At 42.2% G+C, this 16,893-nt stretch overlaps 2 protein-coding genes across 5 annotated transcripts in view; one reads left to right on the top strand and one right to left on the bottom strand.

Moving 5' to 3' along the window:
- tanc1b (tetratricopeptide repeat, ankyrin repeat and coiled-coil containing 1b) overlaps positions 1–12,679 on the top strand; it is a 105,529-nt gene extending 92,850 nt beyond the window's left edge. For 2 of the 3 annotated variants that reach the window (XM_055014914.1, XM_055014915.1), the window contains exons 18-27: positions 29–107; positions 5,885–6,018; positions 7,434–7,557; positions 7,683–7,858; positions 8,017–8,149; positions 8,857–8,886; positions 8,990–9,081; positions 9,782–9,928; positions 10,813–10,913; positions 10,991–12,679. In XM_055014914.1, the coding sequence (XP_054870889.1) occupies positions 29–107; positions 5,885–6,018; positions 7,434–7,557; positions 7,683–7,858; positions 8,017–8,149; positions 8,857–8,886; positions 8,990–9,081; positions 9,782–9,928; positions 10,813–10,913; positions 10,991–12,590 (2,616 nt within the window). In that variant the 3' untranslated portion in view covers positions 12,591–12,679. The remainder of the gene's footprint in view (positions 1–28; positions 108–5,884; positions 6,019–7,433; positions 7,558–7,682; positions 7,859–8,016; positions 8,150–8,856; positions 8,887–8,989; positions 9,082–9,781; positions 9,929–10,812; positions 10,914–10,990) is intronic. The other variant, XM_055014916.1, reaches the window with a different exon arrangement.
- Positions 12,680–13,482: 803 nt separating this feature from the next.
- LOC111575753 (WD repeat, SAM and U-box domain-containing protein 1-like) overlaps positions 13,483–16,893 on the bottom strand; it is a 42,464-nt gene continuing 39,053 nt past the window's right edge. For both annotated transcript variants that reach the window (XM_023281069.3, XM_023281068.3), the window contains exons 10-11: positions 16,300–16,434; positions 13,483–16,178 (exon numbers count right to left, since the gene is read on the bottom strand). In XM_023281069.3, the coding sequence (XP_023136837.2) occupies positions 16,027–16,178; positions 16,300–16,434 (287 nt within the window). In that variant the 3' untranslated portion in view covers positions 13,483–16,026. The remainder of the gene's footprint in view (positions 16,179–16,299; positions 16,435–16,893) is intronic.

Here is a 16,893-nt window from a genome sequence, read left to right as displayed (position 1 = left end):
GTCATTAATCTCAGTTTATTTTTGGCAGGTTGTGAGGGGCTTGCTGGCGTTGAATAATGACCATGCTGTGCAAATTGATAGTCATGACACTCTGTGGGGAGAGACAGGTATGTTCTCATCCATCTTTTTGCATTACATGACTCTTTTGTATTATCGCCTGCTGTTTTAGCATTCTGGACCACACTGCTGTAATTGAATGCTGCAGTGGAAAGTCCTGTATCTTTGCTCTGCACAGCGATGCTCTTTGTTCGATGAAGAGGTCACTCAGCCCAAATGTGTGTATATTTCTATGGCTGTGATAAGTTCTCTTGTTCTGCATGTTCTGGTAAAAACATTACATATTGATGTCATGTGGGATTCCACTCAGTTTGGTCAGCACAGCATTTCATTTGAAGAGTTGTTTTCCAATAAGCTGCTGGATTTCAGCAACAGTATTCCCCTGGTGCTTTATGTTAAGACACTACCACCAGCATCTGTTTTATACATTTCTAGTCACGTTTAGGATACAAGGTGTATTGAATAATAATTGTTTAACCATGTGTCGCACTTAAATTTTAATGTGTGCCGGTAGCTGTTGCTATTAGTTTAACCTTGTTATCTGAGAAGGTATTGTAGACTATTTGAAAGTTGGATCAACCCTCTGAAGCCCAAGCAGTTTCTGGGCATTTTTTTGTGCACCGTTCACATTTTTACTCTTATTTTTTTCATTGCAATATAAAGTCCAGCACCTCCATGACAACAGCAGAACCATGACTAGAAGCAGAGAAAACCAAAAAATGTTTTCTGTGCATGACATGTATTAAGCTGATTTTTATTTTTTGATTATATATTTTACAAAAATTGGGGGGAAAAAACCTGGAATCAACATGTTCAACATTTTCCAAGTGCCAACGGGTGCTACGAATTCTGGTACAAAATGATGGCTTTACATACCATAGATATTTTACTACTTTCTACAATCATTTCTTTCCTTGCTTCTCTGTTCAGTTCAGTTGAGCCATTGGTTGCTTCACTGTTGCAAAAAGAAGCACAGAGTTTTCTGTTTTTTACAAAATGTGGTTGTTGCAAACAGTTTATTCTTGGAGAATTTACAAAAGCGACATTTAGAAAGTGATTTTAATAAAACATCGTGGTTTTAAGCTTCAGGAACGGCACATCACAGATCAACGAGTCGATGTGACGATTCTTTTTATGTTTACAATTTGTAGCTAGGATAAATGGTGTAATTTTGGCAATTATTTTTAAAGATGACATGCTTTCCAGGTTCAAAAAGTTTGCTATCATTTGAAATGGCCTGAGGAAATAGTGTACAAAAAAAGCCATATGGCATAACAGGAAACAACATAAAGTTATAAAAGCAGGAGGTGGCTGTCAGGTGTACGACGTGTACATGAACGTAGTTTGACATAAATTACACAGTAGACTGCAAGACCATACCTGCCTGAAAGGGTCCAGGCATTGTGACTTCTATATTTATGTTTTTGCGTTTCTAAGGGTGTTGTGCTGAAAAATGTTCTGCAGTGATATTACAGTTGTCACCAATGTACAAAAAGATTTGGTCATAACCTGTTTTTTTTCACAAGCACCAGCCTCGGTTTTTTTTCTAGAAATCCACATACTAAATATAGATGAACCAAAAACAGAACTGTGCTTTATTTTCCAGTCACCTGTTTAGGTCCTAAAAATACTTCTGATAATTTATGTAAACTCTAAACACGAACAGTGTGAGAGCGACAGTATTATTTATGATATTAGTACATTAGTGTAGAATATGTCAAAATGATGGACACGTTTGAAATGTTGACTCTCATCTTCTGCGTGAGCTTCTGCCCTGAGCGTTAAGTGTTTCAGAGCTATAAATATTCAAATAGCATCCTGTCTTATTTGACAACAGTTTGATGATTTTTTTGTGTGTGTTCGCACAAGAATAGATTTTTAAAAATGAGAATTTTAAGAATAGTCTGTGTCCATCTCAGTTCTGAGCCAGGAGGATTTAGCTCTGAAGGTTTGATGCTGCAGGAATGTAGGTCAGCCTATTAGTGGAGAGGTTGTCCACAATGTGGTTAAGTGGTGCTTGTGTCCTGATAATTGACTGCTGGACTTCAGACCATTTTACAGTCCTGGGACACAAGACTTCTTCTCAGAAATATCCAGAAATATAAATCAGATGTTATTGGAGCTTCAATGATACTGATAGTAGCTGCTTGTATAAATACATTTGTGCAAATGTTGCTATGAAAACGTCGCAGAAATTGTAGTTGTTTGCTTGCCTGTGGCTGTCCCTCTCAGCACCATTTTGAAAGTGACATTAGATCACTATCTTCGAAACAATTATCACTCATACCTGAAATAATACAACCAATCAGTTGCAGTTTGGAGACCAAACAGTAATCAACCTCTCCTAAACACTGGAGCCACCTGTAGCTGTCCATTATTTACCTCTCAGCTCTATTTATAAAGTGGATGTTCAATTACCGCCATCACCTCTTGGCACTGCTTCATAAATAATGAAATAGCTGGTCACAGGACGGTGTGAAGCTGTGGCACCACTGACCTGAAACAAAGTGAGTCCTAAACCTTTGGCATATTTAAGTATATTTGCACCCACCTGGCAGTGATTTAAAATGAAAGTCTGGCTCATCTTTATTCAGAGGGAACAAATTAGTAAACACAATTATGACCATAATCTAGATTTCGGTCCACTGAGTCAGGCTTGGGAAAAAAAAGGGGGAATATTTCTGCATATTTACAGTGGTGTATTACAGGTAGAGATGCAGCATTGTCTGCATGGAATTGAGTACAAGAAAGCAAGAATGACTCGGCTCCTGTTGACTCGATCCAAACACCAGAAATGATTAGCACTGAGCAATATATTAAATCACACTTTCACCTCAAATCCCTTTTGTACTTTTCAGCCGCAGGTTTAATAATCCAGTCCTTCTGCTCTGATGCAGAGAATCTCAAAAATGACAAAGTTTCCGAAATATCCCCTTGAAAACCGGTCATTCGTTGTTGTTTCTGAAACAGCTCTCAGATAACAACCTGTGAAACTTTATGGCATATTTAAAATTCAGCGAAATATCACATCTCAATGCAAATAGGTCCGCTGTCTCCTGTGTTTAAATAGAGGCAGATTGGATTGTACATCTGTGCAAGCTCCATCTTTTAAAATCCCCTCTTAAGATGCAAAACCCCTCCCTGTTATGCAAAGAACTGTGATTTAACAGCACAGAATCATTCTAGTTGTTGTAAACACACAGCAGCAGGACTGGCTCAAGGCTGAGACGAACACATTTTTATGCTGCAAAAGTGCAATCATGTCTAAATAACATACTATGTTATAATTTGTGCGTTTTTGGTTCTACCTTTTATGATGAATGCAGTAAAAAGAGGATTACTACTCTGTATATTGTTGTTAGACCGTGTTGTCATGGCAATAATCCATTTAAATTAAAACCCTGATGAGGCTTTCTTAGTGCTTCTCAACACATGGCTTCAGGAGTGAGTGATCTCCAGGTATTAGAGAAAGCCTGACTGCCTCCTCTAGTAGTTACAAAGGCTTAAATGGAGAAGACAAGCAGTGAATACATTGAATATACAATGCAAGTGTTTATACTGTATAATTGTAGAGCAGCATTAGGTAGTAGACAGCTACTGTATTTGTGGATATGCTCAGGTGGCTCAGGTAGAACAATTGCACATTATTCCTGCATCAGGGGTAAAACACCTGTGCTTTTACTTTGTGCATTGAAACCAACACTGTTTACCTTTTTTGATGAAAAGCTACATCTCCAGATTATTGTAAATTATTTATGTGTACAAAATAGTTGATATTCATGAAGCACATGTAACACTGTGTCATGAATCTTACATTTTAAACTACTACACTTGTAAATACAAAATTAAATTAGATTTTCTTTAAAAACCCTAAAAAGCCTTTATTAAAAGAAGCCTTTCTAAGCCTCGGAAATTTTGCTTATTTGTACTCTGTCATTTCTGAGTGTATATATGAAGTAAAAAGTAAAAGAAACTGTTTTCAGACATCATTTAAATTCCACAAAGGTAGAGGCAAAACCTAGAGAGTGTGTGTGTTCTGTTTAAATGCAAAGCAAGTTGCTATTTTACAAATCAATGTCTGTGTTGCTTTTTAAAATTTTCCAGGAGTCATTTTGTCAATCCTTGAATCATACTTAATTGAATTTTTTTTAATGAATTTCTGAATACTAAATTTGAGAAAAATATTAGAAGACTAAGCAACTAGAACAGAAGCAAGGGCAAACTGAAATATCAAAACTATGGTTAAGATGAATTGTAGGTGTTTGTCAATGTTGAAAAAAAGGTTCCAGGGTTTTTTTTTTTATCTGCAAATCTTCACTTGTGTATTGCTGTTGATTTGGTTTGAGCTTCTCCTGTCTGGTGGTGCAGGGGTGTTGGAACAGGGCATTATGTGTTTACCTTGTAAATCTACTATCAGACAGTGATTTAAAATCTCCTCCTCAAGACACTGTCAAGGTAGCGTGTAGGTGAGCTAGAGGAGCTGGCAGAGGGGTGCTGGGACAAGGCTGATGAATAGCTTTCAAAACAGAAGATAAAGCAAGACTTCTTTGATAATACTGGGACAGCAAGTCAGACTGAAGAAATAAATGACCAAAGTTAGAAAAAAGAGCTCCTTTTCCAAAAAGGAGGACTTTTGAGATGGTCTAGTATGAAAAATATTGGTGAGGACACTGAAGATTTGAATAAATGGTACCAATTTGACATGAATACATGGGAATGGCACTAAACTTGAAGAACTTCGAGGAATAGAATGAGTTGTGCAAAAACAGGCATCGCTCTCACACATAAACTAAACCGTCCAGCTGTTCTGTGTTCTTTGTAACCTAGGACCATCCCGAGTGCTGCTAATGTTGCTCCCTGGAGCACAAACAGCCTAAATTTAGCTGCTGGGAGTTATTGTTCTGTTCTGTGCAGTGTGTGAGGATATCCATATTTTGAGCAGATGGAGGGTGGGGTTGTTTGGCTCTGATGGCTGTTCATCCAGATGGATGATGTCAGTCAGATATGGAGGCTCAGCGGTACCTTAAATCTCTGAGGTGAATGTGAGAGCAGATCTGCTCTGATTCTTTTCGGCGGATATCACTTTGTTTGGATAACCAGCACTCATTTAAGACCACTCCGTCTGCTGACTAACTGTAAGCATCCAGCATTTCAAGAATCTGTCTTTTCTTTACAAGAACTGTTCAATACAGTGTTTGATTATTTTTTGCTTTGTTTAAAGCTAATTAGACGGTTAATTCCAGCTAATCTTGGTTTGAGAAAGATACATAGCATAAATAAGAATGGGTGTTTAACTGAATTATTTGACTTTGTTGTCTAATGTTTGTCTGCTGATGCATAAAATGACTGAATTCTCATCTCTGTGCTACGCTTAGGGAACTTGAGGCATGAATTTAATGAGTTTAATAAGCATAAATATAATTATCTGTTTTTAAACCCAATTAGCACCAAACATTAGCTTGCATTTCTCTGCTAAATGTTTTATTTTTATTTTTATTTTTTTTTTTGCAAAAGACAGGAGATTCTGGGATTGGAGTCTGTATTTATATCCAAGCTTTCCATTTTCCATCGTTACTAAAGATGTGGGATACTGCAGATTACCAGTGTAAAACTGTGTACACTACATGTTGTGTTTGCTAATCTTCTTGCCATACAGGGTCCTCTCAAGCAGAGTGTTGTTAAGAGGGGTGGTTTAAAGTTCCACTCTTATCTTAGCACTGTATTGTATCCTCACCTCAACTGGTTCTGCTGCACAAGCCTAAGCAAGAAGTCACTCCTATATTAGCCTAAACAAATGTGTGTGTTTGTCCTGTTCTCCTGACTGTAGCCTTGACGGCTGCAGCTGGCCGGGGAAAGATGGAGGTCTGCAGCTTCTTGTTGGAGCAGGGGGCGGTGGTGCAGCAGGTCAACCGGCGGGGGGTGTCTCCTCTGTTCTGTGCCGTCAGACAGGGACACTGGCAGGTGAGAGCTGCTGAGTGACTCTTTTGTTCAGTCCGTCTATATCCACAGTAACCTCACGGCTGCAAACTAAAAGTACACTCTGATACTTTTCTTCTGAGCCTCAGCCATATAGCCTGTGGTACATTATACAACAAAAGTAAGTACACCCCTGTGCAAAAATCACTTACATGTCAAATGACTGCAAACAAAATCACTTCTCAGTGACTATTACTTCTAAGTTGGCAAGTAGAGTATTTCATCTTATGAACAATCAAAAACAGACACTTCTGAGAGATTATATTGACAATACAGACCCCAAAAGTGGAACTCAATACAACATAACACACTAATTGCATTAACATGTTCCCCAAATGACTTGTGAACATCACAGCTTTTTCAGTTTTAGATGAGGGGAGTTGAAAAATCTGAATGTGAGACTTCACAAAGATGAAAACGGTTCCGATAAGATCAGTAGCACAGTTATACCAGTAATCAGGAGGTATAGAAAAAGCGATAATACCACTAACAAGAGCTACCATGGCAGTCCTCCCTAAAGTGATGCTACATACAGTGTGCTACTGTCAGAGTTTAGCTCTGAAAAACAGTCAGGCACATGCTTCAGACTTAGCACTGTCTTTCAATGGAAATTTGAGTTTCCGTTACAGCTCAGACAGTGTGAAGGACATGAAATTCTGTACACTGCACCCAAGATAAATACCTCGCTTGCTCTTAAAGATTAAACTTTGCAAAAATACATGAAAAGAAGCCTGACAAATATTGGAAGCACATTCTTTGGTAAGATGAGACCCAGATAAAATTGTTGGGCTCAGATGGAGTTTGTGTGAACCTGGTCAGGACTACCACAGTGGATGCATAGTCCCAGCACTGGAGCACGGAGGTGGGAGTGTGATGATATTAGCCTGAATGAGTACAAAAGCTGCTGGGGAGATGACATTTATAGATGGAGAAAATGTATTCCTGTATTTATAGCAAAATACTGGCTGACTAGATGGCTCCCAGTTTGCAGGAACTTGACAGAAGAGGGATATGACATTGGATAGAGCTCCATAACATCATGCCAAAATCACACAAGAGTTTCTTAAAAAAAGACAAGGCAACAAGTCCTGCATAGAACAGCTAAAAAAAACAACTCTGTAGACTGGCAGAATTTCTCTCCAGAAATGTGTTATCGAGTTTGTCACCAAAAATATAGTCCAGCATATTTAGTATTGAAAAAAAATACAGATTTTCATCTTAGTAATAAAAATTGTACTGACTTTTGTTGCATTGAATTCTTACTATGGGGCCTCTATTTTTCATAGAAGTCAAAACTGTTAGTTTTAACTTATCGCAACAGTAAACACCTAAATTAGAAGGAACGTGGTTATTTAGAGGTGATTTAGCTGTTCTTTGACAGTTTTTCTTCTGTTTCTTAGATTGCAGAGCTGCTGTTGCAGCACGGTGCTGACATAAACATCAGTGACAAGCAGGGCAGGACCCTACTCATGGTGGCAGCCTGTGAGGGTCACCTGAGTACTGTTGAGTTTCTGCTTTCTAAAGGTGAGCTACACAGCGTCCACTAATTAGTCTAATGCACCAAGGCATCGAATGCCCATTAGCTGAATGCATTCAATTAACAGTGTGCGTCATTATGAAGTGCTTAATGACTATTGTGTGTCTCAAAGGTGCATCTTTAACTTCGATGGACAAGGAGGGACTGATGCCCCTGAGCTGGGCTTGTTTAAAAGGACATAAGAATGTGGTGCAGTTTTTGGTAGAGAAAGGTGCGGTCATCGACCACACAGACAAAAATGGACGAACTCCCCTGGACCTTGCTGCCTTCTATGGAGATGCGGAGATTGTGAGTGAAACTGGTTTAGGTTTATTGAAAACATCCCTAAGTGGTCACCCAGACACATTCCAGTGCTGTTATTGAACACATATCGTTGCGTGTTAGCCCAGCTCCTGACTGTGGATTCATTGTTTGTGTGTGTTTTAACTGTCTGCCGTCTCCTGTAGGTCCAGTATTTGGTGGAAAGAGGAGCAGTGATAGAGCATGTGGACCATAGCGGGATGAGGCCTCTGGATCGGGCCATAGGTTGCAGAAACACGTCGGTGGTGGTGACTTTGTTGAAGAAGGGGGCCAAGCTGGGTAAGAGCATGTCTATCTGTTTGGAGCGTAAAAGCAACTAACAGTGTAGAGCATTTTGTGTATTTATTTCCAGCATGTAGCTTTGTGTGTAGATGCTCAGTTTGTAAAACACCATTTGGTAACTGTTCGGTCTGTGGTCCCTCAAAACTGTCTACAAGGCAACGAGTTCTTTCACATCTCAGTAAACACTAACTGTTTTGTCTCTGTCAAGCTTGTTTGTGTCTTGCTCAGTATCTCATGTTACTAAGAATACGCTGAGGCAAATTTTGTGGAATGTTGTGGAAAAATTCCTGCATCTCACTCACTGTTCAGCCTGCATATGTGTGCAGCCTCACTTTTAGTGCTACGTCAGTTTCATTTCTCCCTCATGTGCTGCTTGACTAATTTAAGAATGTGACTTATCACCCAAATGACATTCATAAAGCTATCTGGGTCTGCAGCTTATCTGCAGTGCACTCTGCTGTCTCCGGAAAAAAAAAATAGTAATGGGCTGAACCTTTACATTTTCCCTGAGCGCAGACTGCATGCATTTACTGCTGCAAATACGAGGCCATTTAAAGTTGAGTGACACATAATTGTATATAGTCAGACAGCACTTTGTAACTCATTTTCCTTTCATGAAAATGACAAGTCTTGCCGCCGCATGATGTCTTTTCTCTTCACTCTCTCCCTCCTAACTTTTTCTTAACTGCTCTCAATAAACTAAGGCTACAGAACGTCTCCTTATGATCGATCAGGTACAATCTTTAGGTAACTTTACCTTGTACCAATTTCAAGAGAATACGGTGACCATCTGTTCCCGCCGCAAACGACATCATAACATGCCTTCTTCGTCCACAGGGAACGCTGCCTGGGCCATGGCTACTTCCAAGCCTGATATCCTCATCATTCTTCTGCAGAAGCTAATGGAGGAGGGAAACCTGCTTTACAAGGTAATGTGCAACCGGCGTAGAAATCACTTCTTGTCAACTGTAAAGGGCAATTTTCCCGTTTTAATGAAATGTTTCATATCCCTGAGATGTTCCGCTGTACTTAAAGACAAATGTAACCATTAACAAAGCTATAAGATGGTGTCTTTTTTTATGTATGGGCAGAATTACACAATATAATTTAATTGAGCACAATAAAGTAACGATTGTATTTTTCTAGCTGAGTTAAATTTAGAAAATGAATAGATGTTCATGTTCCACACCACCTACCAGAGGTGACATGATTGATGTCTGACATTTTACAGATTGAGTTTAGTAGTCGGAAGGACAAACGTAATTGTTTAGCTATCTTTGTGAAAACCAGTTAGTCTATCAGAGTGAGGACAGTCCTCACTTATTTTAAAAAAAAAAAAAAAAAAACACCTTCTAAAGGCTTAGGACACAGTGTTAGAATTAGGCTTAGGTTAGAGTAAAGTAATATGTCGATGAATGTCCTCACAAACATAGCCTTACAAATGTGTGTGTGTGTGTGTGTGTGTTATTTGAGCTTGTATGTGTGATTGATGAGAAGGGAAGCCTGAGCCAGAGAACAGATATCGTGGGAGTATCTGGTGAATGCCTTGCTCTGCTTCTCTCCCCCACATTTTCCACTTCTCCTTCTGGTCCTTCCTCACTGTACGTTTGCCCTCCGTGTGTCCTCCAGAAAGGGAAGATGAAAGAGGCAGCCCAGAGGTACCAGTACGCCCTGAGGAAGTTTCCTAGAGAAGGCTTTGGCGATGACCTGAAGGCATTTAAAGACTTGAGGGTCTCTCTGTACCTCAATCTCTCCCGCTGTCGCAGAAAAACCAATGTAAGCCTCTCAGGAGGGCCCTCCACTTTCCTTATTGTCTTTGTTCCTCAGCCAGCGCTGTATTTTTAGAATGATCCTTCAGTGACTTTAGATGAGGCATTGCACTCACCAGATTTTTGTTAGTGTAATAATGTTGTTACTGTTAAATGGATGTTTGGTGAAGAAAAGGCACTTCTCTGGCAATTGTCCTTAATAGTTTGAAATGTTACAGGATTCCAGCATGTGAAATAATTTGAGCACGTGCACACAGGGGAAACTGTTCAGATGGTAACATGGAGGGGAGGTGGTGAGAAGGCTACAAATATACCAGGCAGTGGACTCAATCTCCTCAAATCTCCTTGTGAAAACACTTCTAGTACCTGTTTGTGTCAACCTGCCAGCTTGCTCAAGTTTTACAGAACAAGCTCGACTAAAATTTTCAAAAATGACCTCAGAGCAAACATCAAAAGAATTACAATTTTATTAAAAGCTTTTCGGTCTTTGTATATTTTTTCTGGATAATTGTTTCAGCAGAAAGACTTTGTTTACAGAAGTCCTAGTCGAGCAGGAAGACTTTTGTAGCCAGCCAGCTGTTTCTGCAATAACATGCCGTGAGCCAGCAGAAGATATGAGCAAAACAGGCAGCACAGGGTTGTCTGTTTCTACAGTAACTCCACCTGGGGTGCCTGCCAGCTATTTTATCACTTCAAACAGGGAGTATAAAACATTGGAGATATTTCATCGGTCAAATTAGGCCATCATCTAATGTTTGAAAATATTGTCTGTGATGTAAAGCAGATGAAACCTACCCTCAAAGCTGTGTTTGGTTAAATTAAAGTCTCATTAACAGTCGTCATAGCTAGAACCGGTTCGCTGTAATTTTACTGATTCTGCTCTTTCTGCAGGATTTTGGGATGGCTGAGGAGTTTGCGACAAAAGCACTGGAGCTGAAACCCAAATCCTATGAGGCCTACTACGCCCGCGCCAGAGCTAAAAGAAGCAGCAGGTAAGCTATTGAGCATCTCCACAGCAGCTTTGCATAGTTGTTGTGCATCTTGTAACAATGTCTCCCTCCGTCCACAGACAGTTTACAGCGGCCCTGGCTGACCTACATGAAGCAGCCAAGCTGTGCCCCAACAACCGGGAAATCCGTCGCTTGCTGGCTCGAGTCGAGGAGGAGTGTAAACAGATGCAACGAACTCAGACCAAAGGAGGCCTCGCCGGGGCTGCAGCTGCTTCCAGCCAGGCGTCAGGAGGCCACGAATCTGACCAGGAGCAAGACGACGGTCAGGAGGACCCGTCGGAGCACAGCCTTGCTCGAAGTGTGGATGGACAGAGAGACATTCTTGAAGAGGAGGAGGAGGAAGAAGAGGAATCCCTGCAGCACGACAGGACAAGTGAAGCCTGCTGGTCCCAGAACAGTTACTCCTTCAGCAGAGTGTTACCCTCTGAGTCGGCAACGATCAGTAACAGTTCGGGACATCAGAGTCTGACCCCCAGCTCTCCTCCGGGCCCCAACAGGCTTCCTCCCCACCGGTACCCTCGAGAGCACCGGGAGGCGCTGGCCCAGCAGGGTCTGGTCCTACAGCCCACCAAGCAGGCCCAGATAGTCAAGACCAACCAGCACATGAATTCCATGCAGGCTGGGGGAGGTGCTGTAGGGGGCCGCTCAGCAGGGGCCAAATCTTACGCACCTTCCAGTCCATTACCCAGCCGACACATGTCCAGCATGCTGAAGCCGGGCCCAGGTATCGACATCAGTCCTCTGCCTCCAGCTGACGAGCCGGTGTACGGGAACCGCATGTTGCTGGCAGCTGCCTCCACCTCCATAGGTCACAGCTGTGAAAGTGAGAACATCCACCTGTCCCAGGCCTCCTACTCATCCTGTAGCAGCTCCAAAGGTCTGGGACAAGACAGGCTGTCTGCCCACTCTGCATCCTCTCTGGATGGATTGGCCTGCTCTGGTCCTGGCCTCCAGGGGAACCACGCTGAGCCAGGAAAGGAGGGGATCTGTGGTGCAGTTGGATCTCAGGGAGGAAGCAGCAGCAGCATGCGTGTGTCCAGTTCCACCAGCAGCCTGGCGTCCAGCAGCAGCCTGTCAGACAGCGGCAAGCTGGGACCTGATGTCCGCACCAAGATCTCTGACAAAGCAAAGCACAGCCAGCAGGCCAGTTCTACAGCAGAGTACAAACCCAGACCCTTCATGGGCATCACTGACAAGACGGCACGCTTTCAGCAGCAGCTGCAGCAAATTCAGCAGCAGCAGCAGCAGCAGCACCACGGCCTACAGAGTCACCCGAGCCTGCAGTCTGCCGGTCGCAGCTGGTTGAACCACTCCTCTGACGGCCTCGTGTGTCACAACATGTCAGCGATGAACCTGCAGCCTGTCGACTGCGAGCTTTCTTACGGTAAAACAGTGAGCACTTACCAGGAGCAGCACAAACCTCCACCACCTCAGGGTGGCATGGCAATGAGTAGCTTACAAAACGGCATGCATGCCAAGGAATTTGCAGAAAAGTTCTGCCAAGCTGCCAACTGTTACAAAGAGTCCAAGCCAGCGCTGGCTATGTCGCACACGTTCGTAGACAGTAAGCCCAAGCAGCCTGGCCTCGCCCGAGATAATCCTGCCATTCACGTAGCGTCAATGAAACCAAAGCGATCATTTATAGAGTCGAATGTGTAAAAATGTTTGTTTTATCTCTCTTACAGTCCACAACGCACACACACACACACACACACACACACACACACACACACACACACACACACACACACACACACACACACACACACACACAACACAATAGCAAAAATCTAAAGCGAGAGGACTTGTTTTAAGTAGTTTTAAACCGGTCCCAAACAGTACAGTCTCACTTTTAAGCCTTGTAAGAAGTACAGTTTGCAAGCTGTTTGTTTTCCTGTGAATACAGACACCAAGCAAGTGTACTAAAAGCTCCAAGTTTTACTCGTCCCAATCTGCCGCTTAGGCCTGTCAGCTTCTGTTACACGACAACATGTCCGCCGTCGTTCAGCCAAGCTGGAGACATTGCACTGAAGGAAGTATTTGGACATGTACTGTACAATCCCCATCAACGAAGTGGTGACAGCGAGCACTTTACACACAGTTCAATTACAGCATAATGTTATTATGGAACAGTTCTGAATGGGCGGCTGGAAATGGGCTTTGAACTGTGTTCATTACGTCCATGGTGCTGAGTGGAGAAATAAAGAAGAGAAAGTCGTCAGTAAAAAGTCTAAGGGACGGGCATTCCTGTGTTTTACGAAGGATGTTATAGATCCTCATGTTGTGTATATTCTATAAATATGTACCTCCTTCTTTTCAGTGAAGGTCTATGTTAAGTGTATTGACAAGTTCATACTTGTGTATTTTGAGTTTTAGGCACAATGTTGTTGAAATGGTGTTAAAGGTTCTAAAAAACATTTGTTAAATATATTTGTACATTATATAAATCACCATTAACACTGAAGAATCCCTTTCTGTATCTGCTTGTCGTTGCTGTCTAGTTTAATTTATTTACAGCGCCAATGGCTTGGTTAATTGTAAAAGCAATATATTTTATATAGTTATTTTTGCACAGCTACTAAGACATTTTATGATTCTCAATAATGTTGAGATTTAAGTGCATGCTACAATTGCAGTTTATATTACAGAGTAAAGAAAAAAAATCTATAAAAACAAATGGTTTTGGGGCACAGTGCCATCAGCTCTATTTTATTATGTACGTTAAATGCAATTGTTGCCATGTTTTCAGTATTGTGAGCTTTATTAGCTGTGATCACATACTGTAATAGAACAATAATTACTGCCATAGCCACCATGGGAGAAATAAAAGACCCACTGAGGAAAAACTCTTGACTTTTCTTTTAAAAGCTGATTAAGTTAAAGCTGAAGTGCGGGACTTTTACATAAACATCTGTTACATTCAAGTCTTTACCTAACGACTTCCCACACTGCTGATGAAGCCCGTCAGAGCCACGTGAAACTCTGTACTTTGCAGTGATGTGGCATTTTAAGTCTGGTGTCCCATAGCGATGAGTTTTGTGGTGACTATCCAGAGATGGCTATAGCAACTAGTAGTATGATGGAGCCTGTGGTGGGAAAAAGTAGGAAGCGTCATAGACTCACATTGACAGTTTGTTATAATTACTCTCATTGTCAGATGGGACAGAAAAGTTCCACACTGCAGGTTTAACCCTCCTGTTGTCTTTATTTACGGGTACCAAAGAATATTGTTTCCTCTGAAAAAAATTCAGCAAAAAATTCCCCAAATTTTTGAAAATTTGCAAAACCTTCAGGAAGAAAATTCCAATAATTCCTTAAAAGTTTCCCTTCTAAGTTTTTTTTTTTTTTTTTTTTTTAAATCCCCCAAATTTGGCAAGAAAATTCTTGAAATAGTTTCCAAAAAATTACCGTAATTTCCGGACTATTGAGCGCACCGGAATATAAGCCTCACCCACTAAATTTAAAAAGAAAAAAAGTTTTGTACATATACAAGCCGCACCTGACTATAAGCCGCAGATGTCCACGTTGTAACATGAGATATTTACACAGAAAGATTTTTTAAAAAACTTTTAAAGTATGCTTTTTCCGAACAGTGCCTGTAACATCGCAGTAAAACGCATTGAGTCAGTTCACGCGGCCGACTCCAACGTCTCACCATTGATTAATTGATATCAAGCTTACGCTCTATTTCCTTCTTCGACAGGCAGATCGGTTGCCTTTAACTTAAAAACTGTGTTTCCGACCCGATTCTGCCGGCCGCCGAACCGCGGTTGGGCAGCCTCGGGTCGTGCTAGCCCGCTTAGCTTAGCGGTTGGGCAGCCTCGGGTCGTGCTAGCCCGCTTAGTTTAGCGGTTGGGCAGCCTCGGGTAGCGCTAGCCCGCTTAGCTTAGCGGTTGGGCAGCATCGGGTCGCGCTAGCCCGCTTAGCTTAGCGGTTGGGCAGCCTCGGGTAGCGCGAGCCCGCTTAGCTTAGCGGTTGGGCAGCCTCGGGTAGCGCTAGCCCGCTTAGCTTAGCGGTTGGGCAGCCTCGGGTAGCGCTAGCCCGCTTAGCTTAGCTTAGCGGGGCTCGTTAATGGTAACCGCCAGATATAAGTCCGGACAAACTTTGCAGGGGGAGAATGAGGCACTTTATTGAACCAGCAGCAACTGTCCACGTGCACTGGCTTCCCACTCTTGTCCTGTATAACTGGCTGTATCATCATGGTGCATCTCACTATGCCTCCGCTTAAACACTCATCTCTGCAACACACACACCGCTGCAGCGCTCCTCCTCACGTCACACACACACACACACACACACACACACACACACACACACACACACACACACACACACACACACACACATCGCAACCTGCCGAGGGTAAAGGAGAGCAGACTCGGCCTGCAACAGCTGCATCATATGCATTTCTTTGTGTGTTTTCTATGATGAGGGTGTGTGCATGAAGCGCAAAATGACTGATTTGAAGCATTTAGTGAGTGTGTTTGATTTAATTCGAACAGTTTCATTGGTCCACTGTGACCTGTTCGGTAATTTTATTGGTCTGATGTGACGAGGCTAAATGTATTGACGGCATGAAGCTCGCACGTAAAAATCTATACATTAGCCGCATCGTTGTATAAGCCGCAGGGTTCAAAGCGTGAGAAAAAAGTAGCGGCTTATAGTCCGGAAATTACGGTAGTAAAAATCTTCGAAAAAAATCCTAACAATATCTAAAGTGATTACATATTTATCAGTAAAACTTCTAATATTCTCTTAAGAACATTCACATAAAAATCAACCAAAATCTGAGGTGTATTTTTCAATTTACGCTGCAGCTTCCAAGAAAACGGATTAACTATCATAAGCTGCTCCTCATGTCAGACCAAGCAAGACTGCAGCAGCAAAACCTGGCAGAGTTTAACAGGATTTCCTTAATGAACGCCCTCTTTAAATACACAGCATCACCTTATGTCTTCAAACATTTGGCTAAACAGAACTATATGAAATGTCAGGTTCTGATTACGTTAATAAACGAGTGAATAAAACAGTAATAACTTGTTATCAGGACCTGCTGTCCTGTACATTTCCAGTTCTGACAAATGAGTCAATAAAGCTACTGGCTCGACTTCCATCGTGTTATCGCCATCTTCAGAGATCTGTTGGGGGTGAGGAGCGTCGTCTGTAGGAGCAGGTTCGTCATCGGGCTGGTTTTGTTCTTGCCTCGGATCCAGCTCTCGATAGATTCTCGTTCATAGGAATACCCATCTGTGGAGCAGATGCACGGTGACGGCGTGTAATCATAGAAAGTACAATATGTGGGAATTACAGTGGTGAGGCTGTGGCAGCAAACTGAGACGTCAGTGTTCTTCTACATTTGTCAACTAACCTGCAGCAATGACTGGATCCTTCATCAACTCTCTGCTGATTGGACACAGAAATTCATCTGGGGCTTCAGAGCCGCTCTGCTCTGCCTTCAGGGCCTCGACTTTCCTCAGGAGACGACCACGGAGGCCCACAGACTCTGAAAAATCAGCACAGTTTTCAGCGTTTTGTTCAGCCTCGATGGCATACAACATTTCATTTATCGCCGTTTTCAGTTTTATCATCATTGCAGACCAACTTAAATCTGTCTCATGTTAATGTTATTCCACAGTATTTTCTGTCAAACTGAACGTGTGAAGCGGCGGGTGCTGTGCAGTCTGACTTTGTCCTCTCTGCTCTCTCAGATAAAACAAAAGCATGAATAAATCTGGACCTGCTTCCGATCAATCGGTGCCGGAGCACAAAGAGAGAGACACACCTTGCTGCGCGATGATGGCCTCGCAACTCAGCCAAGTTAACGTCTCTCGTTATTCTCCTGGACATTAAAACTCCAGCAGGTCCAAAAGAGGAGGATGGCTCTGCACACAGCTGCGTGTCTCTGCCCACTGACAGCAACCATTTCAGTTTGTCATCAGCTGCAAATTTCAGCAGCAGCCGA

Source organism: Amphiprion ocellaris, chromosome 11 (assembly GCF_022539595.1).
Source record: "Amphiprion ocellaris isolate individual 3 ecotype Okinawa chromosome 11, ASM2253959v1, whole genome shotgun sequence".
In the NCBI taxonomy this organism is placed as follows: Eukaryota; Metazoa; Chordata; class Actinopteri; family Pomacentridae; genus Amphiprion; species Amphiprion ocellaris.
This window is presented reverse-complemented; position numbering and strand designations above follow the sequence as displayed.